General features: G+C 37.1%; 1 protein-coding gene across 7 annotated transcripts in view; it reads right to left on the bottom strand.

The window, feature by feature from the left end:
• Positions 1 to 17080, bottom strand: part of SUGCT (succinyl-CoA:glutarate-CoA transferase) — an 863222-nt gene that overhangs the window by 538374 nt on the left and 307768 nt on the right. For all 7 annotated transcript variants that reach the window (XM_081080029.1, XM_081080032.1, XM_081080028.1 and 4 more), the window contains one exon: positions 11597 to 11694. In XM_081080029.1, coding sequence (XP_080936155.1) covers positions 11597 to 11694 — 98 coding nt within the window. The remainder of the gene's footprint in view (positions 1 to 11596; positions 11695 to 17080) is intronic.

Raw genomic sequence — 17080 nt, 5'->3', positions numbered from 1 at the left:
AAAAATTGGTTTACATTGAAGAAAAATCATTTATTTAGCTACAATAAGGCTAGACAGGTCGACAAGAATGGCATGCCTAACTTTTGCTAGAATTAAATCAGTACAATAATACTAGTTACAAATCATCCTAATTAGGATTTGATTGGCAGTTAAAATAATGATTAAATCAAAATTATGGAAGTTAATTCATATCATAATTACAGTTTGGTAGAGAAGAATCTCTCAAAAACATGGAATTTATGAATTTAAAAAATGATATAGGAGGACTTTGATGGTAAAAGGATTCAGAAGTGTAATTTCTGATTCTTGAGGGCTGAGTCTCCTAAAATAGACTGAGCACCGTTGAATGCCGAGCACCGTGCTAGCCGTTTCATGCCCTTCTGTTTTTCAGGGCTCACTGGGGTGTAAGTGTTGGCATGTGTGCTGTACATACGAGAAGCTGAGGCTCAGCAGAATCAGGGGACATGCTCGAGACCAAGAGTTAGTAGTGAGAGACTCTGGTCACGAATTCAGGCTTCTGACATTCTGTTATCATAGCGAGACAGCTCAGGTTAGTTCAGACAAAATTGTCATTTATGACCACCACTGCTCTTCTCTTTTTATTTTCACCTGACACTGGGGGGGGGGGGTCTTCACTCCTCTCCCTTTAGCCAGTTCTGCCAAACTTGGATAGCTTTGCCCCTCATTGGTTCATACATTCATTGAGTGCCAGAAACCCAAATAGGCACTAGAAATAAAAATCAAAACGACATAATCTCTTATGACGTGTCACTGTAGGTTCATCAATTGTCACAAAAGCACCAGTCTGGCAGGGATGGTGAGAGGGGGGAGGCTGCGCCTGTGTGGACATAGAGTATGGAAACTCTCTGTACTTCCCTCTTAATTTTGCTGTGAACCTGAACCTGCTCTAAAAAAATTGCAGTACAAAAAAAAAAAAAAAGACATAGTCTCTACCTTAAAAATTACAGTCCTGTAAAGGAGAAAGAGAAGTAAATGATGACAGTTGAGTGCAATACAAGACCTGACAATTAAGTTCCCGAACTTGTTGCAATAATGTTGCTAACCTTTTCTGACATCAGATGGATTATTCATTATGGATTTGTACCAAATGGACAGTTAACCAAGTTTACTCTTTGAAAGTGCTGAAAAGGCTGCATGAAAAAGTTAGACCACCTGAACTTTTCACCAACAATTCATGGCTCTTGCATCACGACAATCCACCAGCTCACACGGCTCTGTCTGTGAGGGAGTTTTAGCCAGTAAACAAATAACTGTATTGGAACACCCTCCCTACTCACCTGATCTGGCTCCCAGTGACTTCTTTCTTTACCAGAAAACAAATGAAATATTGAAAGGAAGACATTTTGATGACATTCAGGACTTCAAGGGGAATAAGAGGACAGCTCTGATGGCCATTCCAGAAAAAGAGTTCCAAAATTGCTTTGAAGGGTGGACTGGGTGCTGGTATCGGTGCATAGTTTCCCAGGAGGAGTCCTTTGAAGGTGGCCATAATGATATTCAGCAATGAGGAACCAGTATGTAGCACTTTTTCTAGGATGAGTTCGCGAACTCCAGTGTCTGACCTCGTAGATGCTTTGATACGGCAGCAAGGGAGGGACTCCTTAAAACAGACAAGTGAGGCAGGAAAGCTCCTGAAACCCATGTTCATTTTAAAGGACTGGTGGTAGCAACCAGTGAGACAAAGAAGCTGCATCCTTTAAGGAATAGCAGTGAGCTAGTGGGAAGCCACAGAGGATTAAAAGTCCAGGCCACATTATCAGGAATTGCTTGTAAAGTGCTTGTAAGGTGACAAGGTGGAAAAAGGAATTACATATGTTAAGGTTTAAACTTTACCTGTGCAGTCTCTCTGAAGGACCCACGCAGGGAACCACATTTGCCTGATGATACCAAGATGCCAGTTTTTTAAAACTACTATCTGCAGATCCAACTATCCAACATTCTATACGTCTATTAACATTAATTTGATGCCAATTTTGGAAATGATCAGATTACATGAAGCTCTTTAATAAGCCCTTGATTCAACAAATATTTATTTAGCACTACTGTTAGAAGGCCATGATCTATGGCATTTAATTTTACAGTACTATCACATAGTAAGTTCTGAAAACACATAAATGTTCAATTATATATTAGAAACTTAACTGAAGAAAATTCAGATCATTCAAAACCCAAAATAACTTATTTCACTAAAGGGATTGCCACAGTACTATAAAAACTAAATTTATCTAATGCTGTTCATTTTATTCATCACAGTGTAGTGTAACCAACTGTTTAGAAATGCCTCACTAGGGTTATACAGACATGACTTGTTCAACATGTATACTCATAAGACAGTATTTTTAAAAAAGCAATTTAAAGTTGTCAGCAGTTTCTTTCCAAGCTACATTTATTTTTCTATGATTATTTTTTCTGCCCGATAAAATTACACTCAGTTTGCTATTTCACCTGTTGAACTATCTTTCTTCACCTACCTAATTCTATTTGTCCTTCAGAGGTATCTCAGGTGGTGCCGTCTCCAGGAAGCCTTCCCTGATTTGCCCAGATGGAGGTGGTTGCCCCTTCTCGGGGCTCCGGCACCTTCATATGTGCTTGCCTGGCACTGTGCACACACTACTCAACCATCGCTGTACTCATATATTTCCTAATTAGACCTTGGAGCCCGTCAAGGGCTCAGACCTTATCTGTCTCCTCTGCATCTGCAGCATCAGAGCCCAGAGTCCGTGGCCAACGGTGTTGGTGAGGAGAGAAAGGGGAGAAATAAAATGAATTGTAGTTTACTGTCTCTATCATTTCTCTCTTCCTTCATCCTCATTCATGTCTTCCAATTATTTCTCCCCGAGTGCTAACATGTCATCTTCATCCTTTTCTTTAGTTTCAATACACATCATGATCTTCATCCTTTGTGAGGTCCTAACTATGGTAAAAATGCTGATGCATTGTGAGCGCTGCTGCTTTAGCAGTTTGTTATTCCTCGGCATTGCAGAGAAGGGGTTTGCTTTAACACGCCCTGGACAGGCCTCTATTATATCTCCTCTTCTGTGCTTCAGCTAGGAACTTTTAAAGTGCTTTAGCTTTGTCTAGTTTTCAAGATCAGCAGCTGGGTAAACAAACTTTCTGCAACACCCTGGATCAGATGGCAAGCTCAAGGAGAAAGTCTTCAACCTTTAAATAAAAAAAAAAAAAAAAAAAAAAAAAACCCTTGCTTATGGCGTGGATGGGGAGTAGGGACACCTGAGAGCTGAAGGAATGGGCGTGGGCTGGTGGAGGAAGAAAAACTCCTTTGATGACAAAACCATGCAGCTGCCTTCCTGAATGAGACCCACCTCTCCGGTGAGTAGCATCAAACTATATTTAGCAAGAATAACAGAAAAGTGAGGTAAGTGACTGACATTTCTAGTAGGCACTTTCAAAAGAGTCTGTGAATTTCACAGGAGAAGGCAAAAGGAATCACCAGATTCTAAAACATTTAAATGAATGCTTACCATGGGTGGGGAAGTTATCTTGGAAAAGTACTCAGGAAGTGAATCAAAACTTACTCCATAAAAATACTTTGAAACGAAGATTTTGAAACAGGAGAGGAAACTTTTTATGTATATTTAGGAAAGAAATTTTGTAAAAATCCATAAATGCTTCTGTTTCACATGAGGATATCAAATTGGGTGAAAAGGATGAGTCGTTTTTTTTGGTTTTTTGTTTGTTTCAAGAAAACCATGAGTGCATCATTCCTAGATTTTTGTTTAAAAGTTGTCTGCAGTGCAAATTCATTCTCACAAATCTCTACATTTTTACATATTTTAACAACTTTCTAAAATAAAAATGTAGGCTGAGGAAAGTGTCTATGAGCATTAAAGGAAAGCATTTATAACATAATATTTACAACATGTTTAATAGCAGACAACAGGCAAAAACATGGTAATATAGCTACTGTCACCAAAATAATGCTTTTACTATAGGAATGATTGGAAAACCACACTAAAAAAATTGTAACATGTGTATCAACATGCTCAGAAAAAAAACACGAAAAGACAATAAAATACTAACCTATACAGCCTATAGCTGCAGTACTTTAGTCAACCAACATTTTAAAAACAGTTATATGAAAAATATGGAATTCTAACTTTGTAGACATATCAAAACAAATGATTTTATGGAAGAGTGTGTTTTTGTTTTTGTTTTTGTTTTTAGTCTTCTAGAAAGTCTGCAAGAGTTACTCTAATGAAAGTCTGGATGGGAGGGCAGAGCTTTTGTCTTTTTTTTTTTCTTATGCTATATTCCTAGAGCTCAAAACAGTCTCTGGCACATAGTAGATGTTAAGAAACTATTTATTGAATTAATGAGTGAGGGAATGAATAAATGAGAAGCATATACCATTGAAACTCTTGGGTCCCTCAGGTGAGGGGGTTTTGCTGACTCTAAGCTACTGGAAAACTTTGAATTCTACCAGGTAGAGTATTCCCTTCAAGACATCTCTTCAGAGTGGGGAAAATGGGTGAAGGTGATTAAAAGGTAAAAACTTGCAGTTATAAAATGAATAAGTTCTGGGATGTAATGTACATCATGGTGACAACAGTCAACCATACTGTATTATATACTTAAAAGTTGCTAAGAGAGTAGATCTTAAAAGTTCTCATCACAACAAAAAACCTGTAACAACATGAGGTGATGAATGTTAACTAAACTTATTGTGGTGATCATTTATATATATATATATATATATGTGTGTGTATATATATATATATATATATATATACATATGACATATTACATGTTATATATATGAGGTGTGATCAAAACATAAGGTGAATGTTTAAATTAAAACAATTATTACAGTAAAAGACACACTACCATTTATCCCCCTCAGAATATTCCCCCTCACTTGGAACACACTTATCCCATCGTTCTTGCCACTTTCTGAAGCAGTTCTGAAGTTCTCTTTCATGACTGTTTTTAGTTGTGCTGTCGTGGCTGTCTCGATGTCCTGAATTGGTTCAAAACATTTGTCTTTCATGGTCAGTTTGACTTTAGAGAACAGCCAGAAGTCACACAGTGCCAGAGCCAGTGAATAAGGTGGATGAGGACACACCGTAATATTTTTGTTTAACAGAAATTGCCATATACCAGAAGCGATGTGTGATACGGAGCATTGTCATGATGGAGGATGAAATTGTCTGCTCATTTCTCAGGCCATTTTCCATGCACATTGTTTCTTAAATGCTCTAATAAGCCCTTATAATATTCAGAGTTCACTGTAGTGTTCCTGGGTACAAACTCAGCCCACACAATTCCATCAAAGTCAAAAAACACAATTAACATCACCTTGATGTAACTCGTAGATCTTGATTGATGCACTTTTTTTGCACAAGGAGAGCTGGGTAATTTCCACTGAGAAGTCTGAACCTCAGTCTCAAGATCATAACCATAGACCTAAGTTTCATCTCCTGTGATGGCACGTCTTAAAAAGCTGGAAACTGAAGTGGCATGATCATGCAACTCCAATGAAATTAACAAACGCTGTTGCTTTTGTTCGACAGTCAAAATGCGTGGAAGAAATTTTGCACTCACTCGCCTAATGTTCAAATCTGTTGGTAAAATGCTTTGAGTGGAACCATAAAAGATGTTCAGATCCACAGAAATTTCCCTAATAGTCAATTGCCTGTTTGATAGAATCATTTCACTTACTCTTTCAACATTCTCTTGGGTTTTATATATTGCAGGACGTTCCGATCGCTCATAGTCTTCAATGGATTTACAACCATCATGAAATCGCTCAAACCACTTGTAAACTGTCTTCATGGTCACTACAGCATCATCAAAAATTAATTTTAACATTGTATGTGCTTCTTTAGCACTATTTTGCAGTTTGAAACAAAATTTCATGTTAATGAGTTTTTCATGATCCATGATTTATGGCACACTTTAAAGTACACCTTTTCTCAACAGGAGCTGACACCCAACTGACTGCACCAAACAAGCTGAAACTTGTCACACACGGTTACTAAGGTTTGAACACTGCTTCCTGTACTGAAGGTCCCTGCCTTTCCATTGGATGGCACTCAGCAGCAGCATTCATCTTGTTCTTTGATCACACCATATATATACATACATATATATATATATATATATATATATATATATATAATACATTATAATACATACATATATATATATAATGATGTTGAACACCTTAAACTAATACATGTTATATGTCAATTACAACTCAATAAAACTGGGGGAAAAAGATTCCCTGTTAGGTTAATTAGAAAATAATTCATTGATAAGCAAACTCATTTTATGACCAAATAAAATCCTTTGTTTCACAAGTTTAAGAAACCACTCATCCTAGAGTCATAACTCTTACAACATGATGGGCCCGCCACCTCCCCCGTGCTCTCTCTGGACTCACCTACGTCCACTCTGCCTCTTGATCACTGACCTCCACACACTGTCCTCTTCATCTTCTCCGAGATGTCTGCTGGTTCCCTCTCTCTTCTCCTACAGGATTCTGCTCAAGTGTCACTTTATCAGAGAGACCCTAGTCAGACACCCAACTTTTGGCACTGCTAGTTTCCCTTCCCTGCATTTTCACCAACTCACTGTGTTTCATTTACTTCTCTATCCCCAGTGCTCAACAAATATTTATTCAGTGATTGAACAAACAAGGACACAGCAACATTTGTACCACTTTGGGGAGGAAATATGATACATGTAAAAAGTATTGCCTTTTAAAAGAATGAAACTGGACTGCTATCTGTCACCATGTACCAAAATTAATTCAAAATGGATCAAAGACTTAAGCATAAGACCTGACACAATAAACTGCATTGAAGAAAACATAGGTACTAAACTTATGGACCTTGGGTTCAAAGAGCATTTTATGAATTTGACTCCAAAGGCAATGGAAGTAAAAACTAAAATAAACGAATGGGATTATATGAAACTGAAAAGCTTCTGCACAGCAAAAGAAACTATTGACAAAATAATGAGGCAACCGACTGAATGGGAGAAGATTTTTGCAAACAGTGCCTCTGATAAGGGGCTAATATCCAAAATATACAAGGAACTCATGAAACTCAACAATAAAAAAACAAACAACCCAATTGAAAAATGGACAGAGGACCTGAAGAGACATTTCTCCAAAGAGGATATACAAATGGCAAATAGACATATGAAAAAATGCTCAACATCGCTAATCATCAGAGAAATGCAAATGAAAACCACAATGAGATATCACCTCACCCCAGTCAGAATGGCTTTCATCAACAAAACAAATAGTAACAAGTGTTGGAGAGGCTGTGAAGAAAAAGGAACCCTCATACACTGTTGGTGGGAATGCAGACTGGTGCAGCCGTTATGGAAGGCCGTGTGGAGGTTTCTCAAGAAATTACGAATAGACCGATGGGCATTTCGGTTGTTTCCATATCTTGGCTATTGTGTAAAATGTTGCAATAAACATAGGAGTGCATACAGATTTTTGAATTGGAGTTTTGGATTTCTCCGGGTAGATGCCTAGGAGTGGAATTACTGGATCATAGGGTAGTTCTATCTTCAGATTCCTGAGATACCTCCATACTGTTTTCCATAGTGGCTGCACAACCGAAATGCCCATCGGTTGATGACTGGATTAAGAAGCTGTGGTACATTTATACAATGGAGTACTACGCAGCCATAAAGAAAAAAGAAATCTTATCATTTGCAACAACATGGATGGATCTAGAGAACATTATGTTAAGTGAAATAAGTCAGAAAGAGAAAGACAAGTACCATATGATCTCACTTATATGCGGAATCTAAAGAAAAGAATATGTGTATGAACTAATCAGAAACAGTTTTGGGGACGCAAAAAACCGAGAGTTGTTAGATAGGCGGGGGGGAGGGGGATGGGGATGGGGGGAAGGGTGAAGGGATTGGGGGGCGGCTGGTGACCACAGGATGGCCTCAGGGCTTTTTGAGAATTACTTTGGGGAACTTATTCAATAGTGTTTGGGGATTTTCTTGGGTGTCCGATGGACATGTGTCCTGTTTGGGAGACCACCTCAGGGATGCTGTGCATGCCTGGTCATGGCATTGTACACCAGAGACTGGACATTAATGAATGCCAACTATAATTTTATGTGTATAATGTGATGGCTCGGTGTGAGGTCGGGGTGGTGGTGGATGGGGGGAGGGGGGTTCACGGTGTGAGGGATGTAAAAATAAAATAAAATAAAATAAAATAAAACTAATAAAAAAAAAAAGAAATTACGAATAGAATTACCATATGACCCAGCAATCGCTCTCCTGGGTATCTACCCAAAAAATCTGAAAGCATTCCTTTATAGAGACATGTGTACTCCAATGTTCATTGCAGCTTTGTTTATGGTGGCCAAGACATGGAAACAACCAAAATGTCCTTCAATAGATGAATGGATAAAGAAGTTGTGGTATATATACACAATGGAATACTATTCCGCGTTAAGGAAAGATGATATAGGAGCATTTGTGACAACATGGATGGATCTTGAGAGTATAATGCTAAGTGAAATAAGTCAGACAGACAAAGCAGAGAACCCTATGATTTCACTGATATGTGGTATATAAACCAAAAAGAACAAGACAAACAAATGAGAAAGAAAAACTCATAGACACAGACAATAATTTAGTGGTTACCAGAGGGTAAGGGGGTGGGGGGTGGGAGATGAGGGTAAAGGGGATCAAATATATGGTGATGGAAGGAGAAATGACTCTGGGTGGTGAACACACAATGGGATTTATAGACGATGTAATACAGAATTGTACACCTGAAATCTATGTAAATTTACTAACAATTGTCACCCCAATAAATTTAATTTAAAAAAAATAAATAAGGTAGAACTACCAAAAAAAAAAAAAAGTATTGCCTTTTGAATCCCATTCTTAACTATTCACTATGTGCCTGACCTTGAGACTAACCTTCCCACACTTTGGAATTTTCATCTGTAAAGTGGGAATACTAATATACTTTTCTGGTAACTACTTGGCATTGAAAAAATGCTGGGTCCTATCCTTGCTTTCTGCCTGCCTCCTTTTTGTGGTTGGGAGCTAATATGTCTATGATTCACAAGTTCTGAGATTGCTGTGAAATGAAAGGAACAATGTGTTGAGCAGACCTTTAATAATATTCCCAACAACAACTCATGTGGATTCTGTTTGTGTTTAATAACTGATGGGCTGGATACAAGGCACAAAAGGACAACTTGTCTTCTAAACCAATGTAGAGACATTTGAGGATGGTTTCACAAAGCTGTAGAACTGACCTGAAAGCACGACTGTTTCAGAATAAAGGTCAGTATGGGAAGCATTCCAGGAGAGAATGAAAGAAACCGAAGGGGAGTGTGGTTGGAGCAGGCGCTTTATATTGAGAAAGGGGAAAAGAAAAGATCCTGTCAGGGTGTGGAAGACCATGATGTCAGATTAAACAGACTAAAGAAACCAGATTTAATACTACAGTTAGGAGAGAGCCACTAAACACTTTGAATATTAGAAAAACATAAAATCACATAATGAGAATGGTAAATTTTAAAATGTTCAGAGACTTTGGAAAGCCGACGAGTAGACCATACTAATGAACCCAGTGACATCTGTTCAGAAAAACAAAGGACAAAATTATAAGTGGGAATGTATCCTATCCTAACTTTCCCTGGTCACCACTGTTTGATCCACCATAGGAGAGGAGACTTGAGCTGGAAGGGACTGAAGAACTGCATAGCATGAGGGCACCAAAAAACGTCAGCACACTGGCAGAAGGGAGCCGGAAATCTGGGCTGCAAGCAGAACGGGCTCTCCTGGGACTCTGTGTAACAGCAGGTCCTATGATGTGATGTCTCCCATGAAATTCCTTGTCCTAATACCATCCTCTGCTCTCTTCTTTGTACTTTGATTCCTTGTACCTTATTCAGTTTAAATGAAGACTTACAAACCTATGGGTTCCAAAATGCTAGAATTCCCCTTCTGCATATATGAGTAGCAAAAAGAAGGTGACAGATTATTTAATTCACCACAAAGAGGGAAAACAGAAATTAATCTATTATAGGTACTGCTAAAAGCCTTTTCACAGCAGAATTCTGTAACAGAATTTAGCAAGGAATAGAAGTTTTAGGACTTAGGAAACCAATTAACTTAACTTTGAAGTTCTTGAAGTTATGCAAGTGTTGGCAGCTAAATAATAAGATGAATCTTGTGTCTGCCTAGGTTTTCTATTTTTCTTGGGTCCACTCTTCTTACAGCATGGATATGATTTATTTAGACTATCAAAGAGCTTTTATAAAGTTCTCACAAGCGCCTATTATTGAAACTTGGTAACCATGGTGTGAAAGGAAAAGGTCGTATCAATGAATTAAATGAATTAAAAACTGCTTGAGAGGCAAAGAGGCAAAAAGCAGGAATAAATGGCCAGTTCTTATGTGGGGAAAGGTTAATGACTGTGGGCTCTCAGGCTCTGCAGGAGAGTCAGAGTTCTACTCCATGACCAGGAAAGGGAGCTGGGTTCCCACTGCCTGTTCTCTGAGCATCAGTCCCACCCGCAGAGCCCCATTGAGGGAAGAGCATTTGGCGCACGGAGGAGATATAGGCAGTGCGCAGAAGTGCTTAAAATCCAGGAGGGAGAAAACAGGTAATGACCAATGACTCGTGTACAGATCCCCAGATATAAAGGCAACAGAAATAAAATTACATTTGCAGAATTTTATTTTCTAAGAACTTTGATATATACTGCATAGAAATACAAGGGCCTTTTCAAAAGAAAAGTATGGTATTCAAATAAAAGTACTTAATTTATTGGCATAAGAACAAATAAAATGTTCCACCCTGATGAATAGCTCAAGCTGACATCCAGATACGCAAAAACCACAAAGCCTATTTTATAGACTGAGAAATGTAGAAATAAAACAAGTGAGACTGATAAAAAAAATATTAAGAATTACTACCCTTTTCTGAGGCAAACTTGAAAAATTGGTATAGGTTTTAACAAAAGCAAACCTGACATTAATGGAATAATTTGGAAATCCAATACTCTAATTGATTAACATTAATCCTTTGTGACCCATAAATCACTCGGATGTTTTTAAAACATCATGACAAACTTCACAAGAGAGGCTCAGGAAAGCCAACACACTCTTGACTTAACCTCCCTTTGTCTCATTTTCCTTATCTGTAAAAAGGGAAATAACACAAAAGTTACCTCACAGGATGATGGTAAGGGTTAAGTGAGATCAGGAATGTGGAGTTTTTAACACAGTAAAGGTAAAAAATAATGTTAAATTGTTATTTTTGTTGTTGGTATTTATGACAGACAAAACACAAACAACATGCCACAGACATTCAAGACATTGTGACTTTCTTGTTTATATAATTGTTACACTCAGTACTTAAGAAGACATATAAAATGCTTTCAAATGAAGAAAATACTTAGCTTTAAAATATATTTCCACTAACCAATTTAGGGAAATGGAAGAGAATTACAAGTTGATCTAAATAAGCCAAAAAAGAACAGCGCAAAACATCAGTAGTAAAATGCTAATGACATAATTCTTAAATGTATAAACAATAGATCCAAGCTTACCGTGCAGACAGTATTCTGATAAGCTCTTTCCTGTTCTGTACCCGAAGGTGGTTAGTCTTATACTTGCAGTCATCAATCAGTTCAGGCAAATTCAAGATCTAAAAGGGGAAAACAATTTACTGTCTAATTCACAAGTTTTTCATGTACCTGCCTATGGGTATTAGTGTCCAAGGTCTACCATTCGCTCCCCAAGACCATTCCTAGCTGGTCTTTAATCTGCTCTCAACAGGGGCTATCTAGCAACAGAGGAAAGCAGCAGGAAGGATCATGCAATTAGGATGTAATGCTGTGACTGGGCTAGTCATTTATAAGAAGTTCTTACTACCGCTCTTACATATGGGAGCACAGGAAAGGAGTCATCAGACCCTTGTAATAAGTCTTGGACTCATATATGACTCATATAGGAAAAGAGTTATCAGATTCTCACAATAAACTCTCATCTAGAGGGAGTACGAAGAGAGGTACAAAATTGGATAAAACTGACCTAATTCTGAGAACCAATATCTTAAGTGCACATCTGAACTTCCATGAAGCCCATAATCAACATATATCTTCTAGGTACATTCACTTATTTGTTCCACATGTAAATAAAATAATATTATCTGTCCCAGCAGTCCTATCCAGGCTGTTGTACAAGGTGCTAAAATAAAGAGAAAGTGTGTACAGTTGCCCCAAATGCTCAACCTTTAAACAATGTCAAATTAAAAAATATTCTTCCTATAGAGTGTCACTATTTTTCTTTAATATCTCTCCCTGAAGGAATAACAAATAGAAATGCTTTTATATATATACTTCCTCTTTTGTTCCTCCTCAACAAAGGCAAAATCTATCTTGCAAGTCCCTTTGGACATCTTGCAGTTTTTAAAAAAGACCACAATGGAAGTACCAAGTGGCTTTGGAATTGAAAAGAAATTTTAAAAAGAATCTGTGGAAGCAGAGTTTGGCAGTTGTGTTGGAAAATCAAAAGGAGTATTTATGGGCTAGGGGTAGGGCATGCAGCCTACAGAAAGCTTCACTACCTCTATTAAGTATTTACTTTAAATATAAACATTTAATGGTTTCATTTGTTTCCCACAGGTTAAATAAAATCAATCCATTCATCATCTTATACAGCAGAGAGAAGTGAAGACTACTCCCTGGAGTGAAGAGAGCATGTCAGTGGTGTGATTTCTCTTTCACATGTTTCACCAGTTCATTTCCTTCAGGAGTATAAACACAGCATTATTCTCTCACATTTCACAAAGCAACATCATGTACAGTGCCCTTTCTAAACACTGCCCTGTCACACCTGAGCCCAGAATTGGCCTCAAGGCTTGTCAAGGAATCCAAACCCAGCCTCGCTGCCTTAGAGTGAATAAGTCACTTCAAGGAAAAGCAAGTGCCTTCACTGATTCCCAGGTAAAATTCATAAGTCTGGTCTCACCCAGAGTACACCATACGCTATATAAACGACTATTCAGTGACTGCACTTAAGGGTAACTGAGATGCCCTCGTGTGTTCTGCTTTGAATTTGACTAATTGGACCTCCTTTCTCGTTGACAGTTGGTGTGAAGTAATGGGTCAAAGTCTGTCTTCAGCTATGCACACATTCAGAATGTTCTGGACTCCACCTCACATGTTGTGATCATAAACATTCTTTACATGCTTTAAAGAGTGCTGCCTGTGACTCTATTTCTGCTTTGTTTGCTCATTTATTCTGTCCTTTAGATTCTACATATAAGTGAGATCATATGGTATCTGTCTTTCTCAGTCTGACTTACTTCACTTAGCATAATATCCTGTAAGTCCATCCATATTGTTGCAAGTGGTAAGATTTCACTCTTTTTTACGGCTAATATTCCATTGTATAAATGATGGTTGCTAGATGGGAGGGGGTTGGGGGATGGGGGAGAAGGCAAAGGGATTAGAAAGTACAAATTGGTAGTCACAAAATAGTCATGGGGATGTGAAATCCAGTATGGAGAATACAATCAATAATGTTGTAAAGACTATGTAGGGTGCCAGATGGACACTGGACTTATGGGGGGATCACTTCATAGAATGAGTAGATCCCTGACCAATGCACTGTACACCTGAAGTTGATGTAGAATAATATTGAATGTCAATAAAGTACAGCATAGGGAATATGGTCAATGGTATTGTAACAACTATATACGATGTCAGGTGGGTAGTAGACTTCGGGGGGGGGCGTTTATCACTTTTTAAGGGGTATAAATGGCTAATCATTATGTTGTTATGCACACCTGAAACTAACATTTAAAAAAATTTAAAAAAACATAATGCTGCCTGGGACAAAATGAAACAATGTAAATGGAACGTGCTTCATATATCAGGCACTAAATAAATGTGAAGTATTCCAACTAGGTCCTATTTTCCCCCAAAGAAATAATAAAGCACGTGTTTCTTCAAAAAAAGAAGGATGGCAAAGAGGAATGTAAGGAGAAAAAAAGAGAGAATGTCTTTACTTAACCTTCATTTCTTAGGGATGTTTCCACGGGGTGTAGAAATCTGGGTAGAAGTTCTTCCCTTTCAACCCCTTAAGCATTGTGCCACTTCGCTCTGGGCTGGCAGCTGCTGAAAAATCTGCAGTCAGTTGAGGCAGTGTTCCCCCATGGCTAATACATCGTTTTTCTGTAGGTGACTTCAAAATTTTTATTGTGGTCTTTAGTTTTCAGCAGTAAGATTTTGATGTTTTGGGCATGGACATATTTGGGTTTTATCCAATTTGAGGTTGGATGAAATTATTAAATCTGTAGGTTTTTATCTTCCACCAAATTTGGGAAGTTTTCAGCCATTATTTCTTCAAATATTTTTTTCAACATATATTCTTTCACCTCTCCTTCTGGAACTACAATAACATAAATATTTTTGTTATTGTCCCTAAAGATCTGTTCTTTCCTTCCTTTATTTTTAGGGGAAGGGACTATTGTGTTTTTCTTGCTATAGTTCAGCTTGAATAATTTCTTATCTATTATCAGGTTCTTTGAATGGTTCCTCTGCATCTCCATTGTGCTATGAAGCTCACCTAGTGAAAGGTTCTTTTTTATTTAGTTGCTGTATTTTTTTCAGTTATAAAATTTCCATTTTGTTCTTCATATCTTCCATTTCTTTACTGAACACTTCTACTTTTCCATTTATTGTTTTTTAATTATAGTTGACATACAATATTATATTAATTTCAAGTGAAAACATTCTGATTCAACATTTATATACCTTACAAAGTGATCACCATAAAAGTCTAGTAATTATCTATCATCATATAGTTATAATATTATTGACTATATTCCCCATGCTGTACATTACATCTCCATGACTTATTGGTTTTATACTTGGAACTTTGTCCTACATAAATCCCTTCCTTTTTATTGCCTATCTCCCAATCCCCTCACCACTGGCGACCAATTGGTTCTCTACATCGATGCGTTTGCTTCTGTTTCATTTTGTTTGTTCATGTTTTGGTTTTTAGATTCCACATATAAGGGGAATATTATAATATTTGCTTTTTCTGTCCAACTTATTTCACCTAACAAAATACTCTCTAGGCCATCCATGTAGCCACAAATGACAATACCTCTTTCTTTTGGTGGGTGAATAATATTCCATTGTATACATTTATACCACATCTTCTTTATCTATTCCTCTATTGATGGACACCTGGACTGCTTGGATATCTTGGCTCCTGTAAGCAATGCTGCAGTTAATATTTGTGTGCATACATCTTTTTTATTTACTGTTTTCATTTTCTTCAGATAAATACCCAGAAGAGAAATTGCTGTGTCATGCAACAGTTCCATTTTTAATTTTTTTAGGAATCTCCATACTGTTTTCCATAGTGGCTGCACCAATTTACAATCTCAACAACAGTTCCCAACTGTTCCTGTTTTCCACATCTTTGCCAGCAATTGTTATAGGTTGTCTTCTTTATTAACAGCCATTTTGACAGGTGTGAAGTAATATCTCATTGTGGTTTTGATTTGCATTTCCCTGTAAGTCAAATGATTAGTGATGCTGAGCATCTTTTCATGTGTTTGTTGGCCATTTGTATGTCTTCTTTAAAGAGATATCTACTCAGGTCCTGTGCCCATTTTTTCATTGGATGGATTTTTGTTTGGGGCTTTTTTTTTTTTTTTTGACGTTGAGTTACAAGAATACTTTATAAGTTTTGGATATTGACCCCTTATCAGATATATCACTTGCAAATAAATATCTTCCACTTGATAGCTCCCATTTTTCATCTTGTTGATGATTTCCTTTGTTGTGCAATAGCTTTTTAATGTAGTCCCATTTGTTTATTTTTTATTTTGTTACCTCTGCACAAGGAGCCAAATCAAAAAAAAAAAAAAAAAGAGAGAGAGATTATTAAGACCAATGTCAAAGAGTTTACTGCCTATGTTTTCTTCTAGGAGTTTTATGGTTTCAGGTCTTATATGTAAGTCTTTAATGAATTTTGAGGGGTTTTTTGTATATGGTATAAGAAAGTGGTCTAGTTTCATTTTTTACATGTATCTGTCAGGTTTTCCCAACACCATTTATTGAAGAGACTGTCTTTTCCCCATTATACATTCTTCCTATTTTCTCAATATTCATTGACCATGTAAGTGTGGATTTATTTTTAGGCTCTCTAATATGTTACATTGATCTAAGTGTCTGTTTTTGTGCCAGAATGATGACATTTTGATTACTATAGCTTTGTAGTAGTTTGAAATCAGATAGTGTGATACCTTCAACTTTGTTCATTTTCAAGATTACTTTAGCAATTCAGGATTTTTGTGGTTCCATGTAAATATTTGGATTATTCTAGTTTTGTGAAAACTGCCACTGGTATTTGGATAGAGATTGCATTGAATATGGAGGTTGTTTTGGGTACTATATACATTTTAACAATATTAGTTCTTCCAATCCATGACCATGGTATATCCTTCCATTTCCTTGTGTCTCCTTCAGTTTCTTTTTTCAATGTCTTATAGTTTTCAGAGTGCCAGTGTTTTACCTCCTTATTTAAATTTCTTTCTAGGTGTGTTACTCTTTTTAATGCAATGGTAAATGAGATCTTTTTTTATGTAATTTTTCTTTCTGACAGCTAGATATTTGTGTATAGAAATGCACCTGATTTCTGAATATGAATTTTGTATCCTGCAACTTTACTGAATTCATTCATCAGTTCTAATAGGTTTTAGGTGGAACCTTTAGGATTCTCCATATGTAGTATCATGTCATCTGGAAAAAGTGACAATTTTACTTCTTCTGTTCTAATTTGGATACCTTTTATTTCTTTTTCCTAATTACTGTAGCTAGGACTTCCACTATGATGAATAAGAATGGTGAGAATGGGCAACCTTGTCTTGTTCCTGATCTTAGATAAAAAGGTTTCAGCTTTTCACCATTGAGTATGATGTTAGCTATGGGTTTGTCATATATGGCCCTTATTATGCTGAGGTATGTTCCTTCTAGACCTTTTTGTTGAGAGTTATCATAAATGAATGA

The sequence above is a fragment of the Rhinolophus hipposideros genome, assembly GCF_964194185.1.
Source record: "Rhinolophus hipposideros genome assembly, chromosome: 18".
Classification (NCBI taxonomy): domain Eukaryota; kingdom Metazoa; phylum Chordata; class Mammalia; order Chiroptera; family Rhinolophidae; genus Rhinolophus; species Rhinolophus hipposideros.
This window is presented reverse-complemented; position numbering and strand designations above follow the sequence as displayed.